General features: G+C 46.9%; 1 protein-coding gene across 2 annotated transcripts in view; it reads left to right on the forward strand.

The window, feature by feature from the left end:
* The first annotated feature begins 272 nt into the window (after positions 1–272).
* PI4K2B (phosphatidylinositol 4-kinase type 2 beta) overlaps positions 273–4,150 on the forward strand; it is a 33,865-nt gene continuing 29,987 nt past the window's right edge. For both annotated transcript variants that reach the window (XM_012807457.2, XM_023515348.1), the window contains exon 1: positions 273–671. In XM_012807457.2, coding sequence (XP_012662911.2) covers positions 392–671 — 280 coding nt within the window. In that variant the 5' untranslated portion in view covers positions 273–391. The remainder of the gene's footprint in view (positions 672–4,150) is intronic.

Below are 4,150 nucleotides of genomic sequence, written 5' to 3' on the forward strand. Positions count from 1 at the left end.
TAGTCGTGTGAGAGGCCAATTTAGATCGGAAGAGAGCACCTCTGTAAAAATTACTCAAGTTCCGGCACTCTTCTTGGAGCAACATTACCCCAGCTTAGCTATTGCCCGGACTCTCCGAGGCAGGTGGCAGCCCAGCCCGGCACCCTGCGCCCCGCCCCACGGCCGCCCCCGTCCTTCTGCGCAGGCGTGAGGCTGGCGCCCAGCCCAGGTGGGGCGCGGCCCGCGGCGGGGCAGGGCGGGGCAACCGCTGGGCTGGTGGCGAGCGGGCCGGCGACTTGGTGAGGTGGCGTCGGTCCGGCCCGGTCGCTGCAGGTCCCTGCCATGCTGAGGCCAGAATCCAGCGCTTGGCCTCTCTGATCTGGTCTCAGCGTGGAAGGCGCCGGGGGAGCCCATGGCAGAGCCCTCGGAGTCCGGCCGGCGAGGCGGCGGGAGCGCGGGAGAAGAGGAGGACGAGGAGCGGGAACCGCTGCTGCCGCGGACCGCCTGGGCCCACCCGCGGAAAGGCGCCCCGGGGAGCGCCGTGCGGCTGCTGGAGACCGCCGGGGAGGATGGCGAGGTCTACGCTGGCGTGGCCGTCGACGAGGAACTGCTGCTCCGGGCCGGGAAGTCTCTCTCTACGGTCTCGCTGAGTCCGTCCTCCATCCGGGACCGGAACAGCCACTTGAGTTCAGGTGCGACCCGGCGCTCCGCGTCCCTGCCGAGGCTTCTGCTGCCTCCGCCGCAGCCCCCTACGCGCTCCCCTCCCCGGGTCCCGGCTCGCTTCCGTCTCGCACTTGCACTTGCACTTGTTTGCCCAGCTCTCGGGGCAACCGATCTGGAGGAAGGACCAAAACAACCCCTAGACCATTCATCCTCCTCCTTTTCCCACGTTTTCTCGCACTTTCCCGGGAGCTGTAGGGCTCTCCCCAAACTGAGTCTAAACTTTTGGAATTGGACACTAAAGGCAGACTTAACACTGTAAACATGACTTACGTTGTTTTCTCAAGTTTGGACTTGAGTTTTGAATTAAGAACCCCGATCCATCAAGAAAGTTCTCAGAGTTGTGGCTTTGCGGATTTGCAAGGTGGATGACGGATGTACGTACAGCAAGAATATCCAGTTGCCACTGGGACACGTTTCAAAACTTTTTTCTAGTAAATGTCATTGTGACGTTAGCCAGAGGGGGCAGAGGCGGTTGACTCCTTTTCTTGTTTGCTCTTCCTGCACAGTTTTTCATTCTTGAGTGTCTTTCTCTACTTCACGCTTTACCAAAAAAAAAAAAAAAAAAAAAACCCAAACCTTTTCTCCAGTAAGCAAACTGATAGCCTCAGGGGGAGGAGAAGGCAGTTGAAACGAGGTTGTAAAATGTAGGCTTGGTGTTTTGCAGGTGTGGATATTTGCTGATGAAGTGAGTTTTGGGGCGTGTGGAGTGAAGTTAGGCTCATTTAGCGGAAATAGTGTAGGCTTGTAAGAATCCTAGCTAAAGATGAGACAGACTTGTTCGTAAAATGGTAATGCTAATGCACCTCTGTGTGGTGGCGTGCACACCACTGGATTATCACTTCATATGTGACATCTTAAAAGCTGTAGAAAATGTTTTCTTTTTAACTTAATTTTTATTAAATTATAACTATACATTTATGGGGTACAATGGGATGATTTGGTATACAATGTGGAGGGCTTAATTCAAACTGATTCACATAACCATAACTTCCCTTATTTTTTGTAGTAAGACATATGTAATATACCCTTGCGTTGTGCACATTAGGTGAGATCCCACCAAATACCTTCCCTCCCTTTGTCCTCCCCCCTCTGGGAAAATGTCATTTTCATTAATACTGCTTAGTTTTTCTGCAGTTGTTAGATTTTATGTGTCCTACAACTAGTACTCTCATGTGCATTGTACAATTCAGAGAATTCTTCAAGTTCTAGTTGAACTTTTTTTTTTTTGAGACGGAGTTTCACTTTGTCACCTTGGTAGAGTGCCCTGGAGTCATAGCTTACAGCAACTTCAAATTCTTGGGCTCAAGCCATCCTCTTGCCTAAGCCTCCTGAGTAGCTGGGTCTATAGGTGCCTGCCACAGCACTGGGCTAGTTTTAGAGATGGGGGTCTCACTCTTGCTCAGACTGGTGTGGAACTCCTGAGTCTACGGGCCTGGGCCTCCCAGAGTGGTAGAATTATAGGCACGAGCCAGCTACCCAGCCCTATTCACACACATTCTAGGTGTAAATAAATCTGAGCAGCCCAGGGGAAGCGGTCTGTCAGATTGTTAGCAAGTGTTCTGATGATGCCTCTCTGCTACTATCATAGTGTCAGCTGATGGATGTGTTGACAGAGCAAGGAAACAGACATGAAGTTGGGACTAGATCACAGACAGACCCGCATTCACCTAGCTACATTGGCAATTTAGGCATATATTGATTGCCTGGAATCCGGTCTGTGCAGTGACAGATGTGTGTGGCTACTTGCCTTTTTCTATCCTATTTAACTTTGTGTAGCTTCTAAAGCCCTGAGGTGCTTCTGTAAAAATGAGGTCTTTTGTAAACAAATAGTATTAAGGCTAGAAGAGCTCTAGGTTCGGCTCCTGTGGCTCAAGTGGCTAAGGCGCCAGCCACATACACTTAAGGTGGCCGGTTTGAATCCAGCCCGGCCCACCAAACAACAATGATGGCTGCAACCAAAAAATAGCCGGGTGTTGTGACGGGCACCTGTGGTCCCAGCTACTTGGGAGGCAGAAGCAGGAGACTTGCTTGAGCACAGGAGTTGGACGTTGCTGTGAGCTGTGATGCCATGGCACTCTACCCAGCGTGACAGCTTGAGGCTCTGTCTTAAAAAAAAAAAAAAGAAAAGCTCTAAGTGAGGACAGAGTATAGTGTTACAACACAAATGGATTGTTAAAAAGAACTCCTCCTTTTTTTAATGGTAGTATCTTATTCGTGTTACAGTTTACAGTTTGTAAAGATCTTTTTAAATATGCATTTCATTAATCCTCACAGTAGCCCAGCTCTTGAGTTGTAATTCACCCTCATCCTTGGGAGAATCCAGATTAATAATCCCATAATGACTGGCAGTTCCTAGAACTTCAGAAGTCAGTGGTTTCCCAAGTTGAATGTCAGGAAGTGGTAAAGCCAGAACTGAGTCTACCCCTTTTTTCACATCCCATATTTCTCCCATTTTGCTGTAGATTCCCTACGTGTTACAAAATTATAGTTATTTTTGGTTATTCTGGAAGTTTTAATGGGGTTTTAAAATCGTTTTGGATTGTCAAACTGTTTTGAAAATTTTAAGACTTCCAAAATGTTTGATTGAGTAATGTATCTATATTTTTAAGTCAGTTTTTGAATGACTCCATTACCTTTTTTATACTTTACCTTCTAATTTCCATGAAGCCACCTGTCTAATTACAAGATATTCTGGCCTTTAGAATAATATTAACATCATTTATGATGCTTAATTATTTTGTGTGCCTTAACAGCTTTAGGTACTTTAGCCAGTTGGAGAGTGTCATCGGTCTATTTAACTTGACATTTGACAAAGGCTAGAAATAGCATCAACTATAGCATCCATTATTGGATCAGTGTTAGAGTAGGATCAGGGCATTCCTCATCCTAGTTATTTTAATCAGTGAATTGGGTAATAATAAAGATAATAGCTGATATCCACATAGCAGTTTATATGTGTGTCTGTGCCCTCCCCATACATTAATTCAAAACTAACCCTATGAAGTAAGTACTATTTTTTTATTCCCATTTTAAGAAATCACAGACTCTGGGAGGCTGAGGTGGGTGGATTGTTTGAGATCAGCCTGAGCAAGAGTGAGACCCTGTCTCTACTGAAAATAGAAAAATAAAAGAAAACGCCCAGGTGTTGTGTGGTAAGCACCTGTAGTCCCAGCTATTCCAGAGGCTGAGGCCAGAGGATCACTTGAGCCCAGGAGTTTAAGGTCGCTGTGAGCTATGCAGAGTGAGAATCTGTCTCAAAAAAGAAAAAGAAAGGAAATCACAGAGCATTGACGAGACTTCTCCACGGTCCCAGTTGATACAGATCAGGAGTGCTTGCCTTCTGTTGGCGAGCCTAACAGTATTAGAATTCACAAAGAGCTACCAAAGTAAATGAAAAAAGACAATGTGTGTTTATAAGTCAGTTTACGACTCACAGTGCCTTATAAAT

The sequence above is a fragment of the Otolemur garnettii genome, unplaced genomic scaffold (genome assembly GCF_000181295.1).
Source record: "Otolemur garnettii isolate 467f Iridium unplaced genomic scaffold, OtoGar3 scaffold00069, whole genome shotgun sequence".
NCBI classification, from domain to species: domain Eukaryota; kingdom Metazoa; phylum Chordata; class Mammalia; order Primates; family Galagidae; genus Otolemur; species Otolemur garnettii.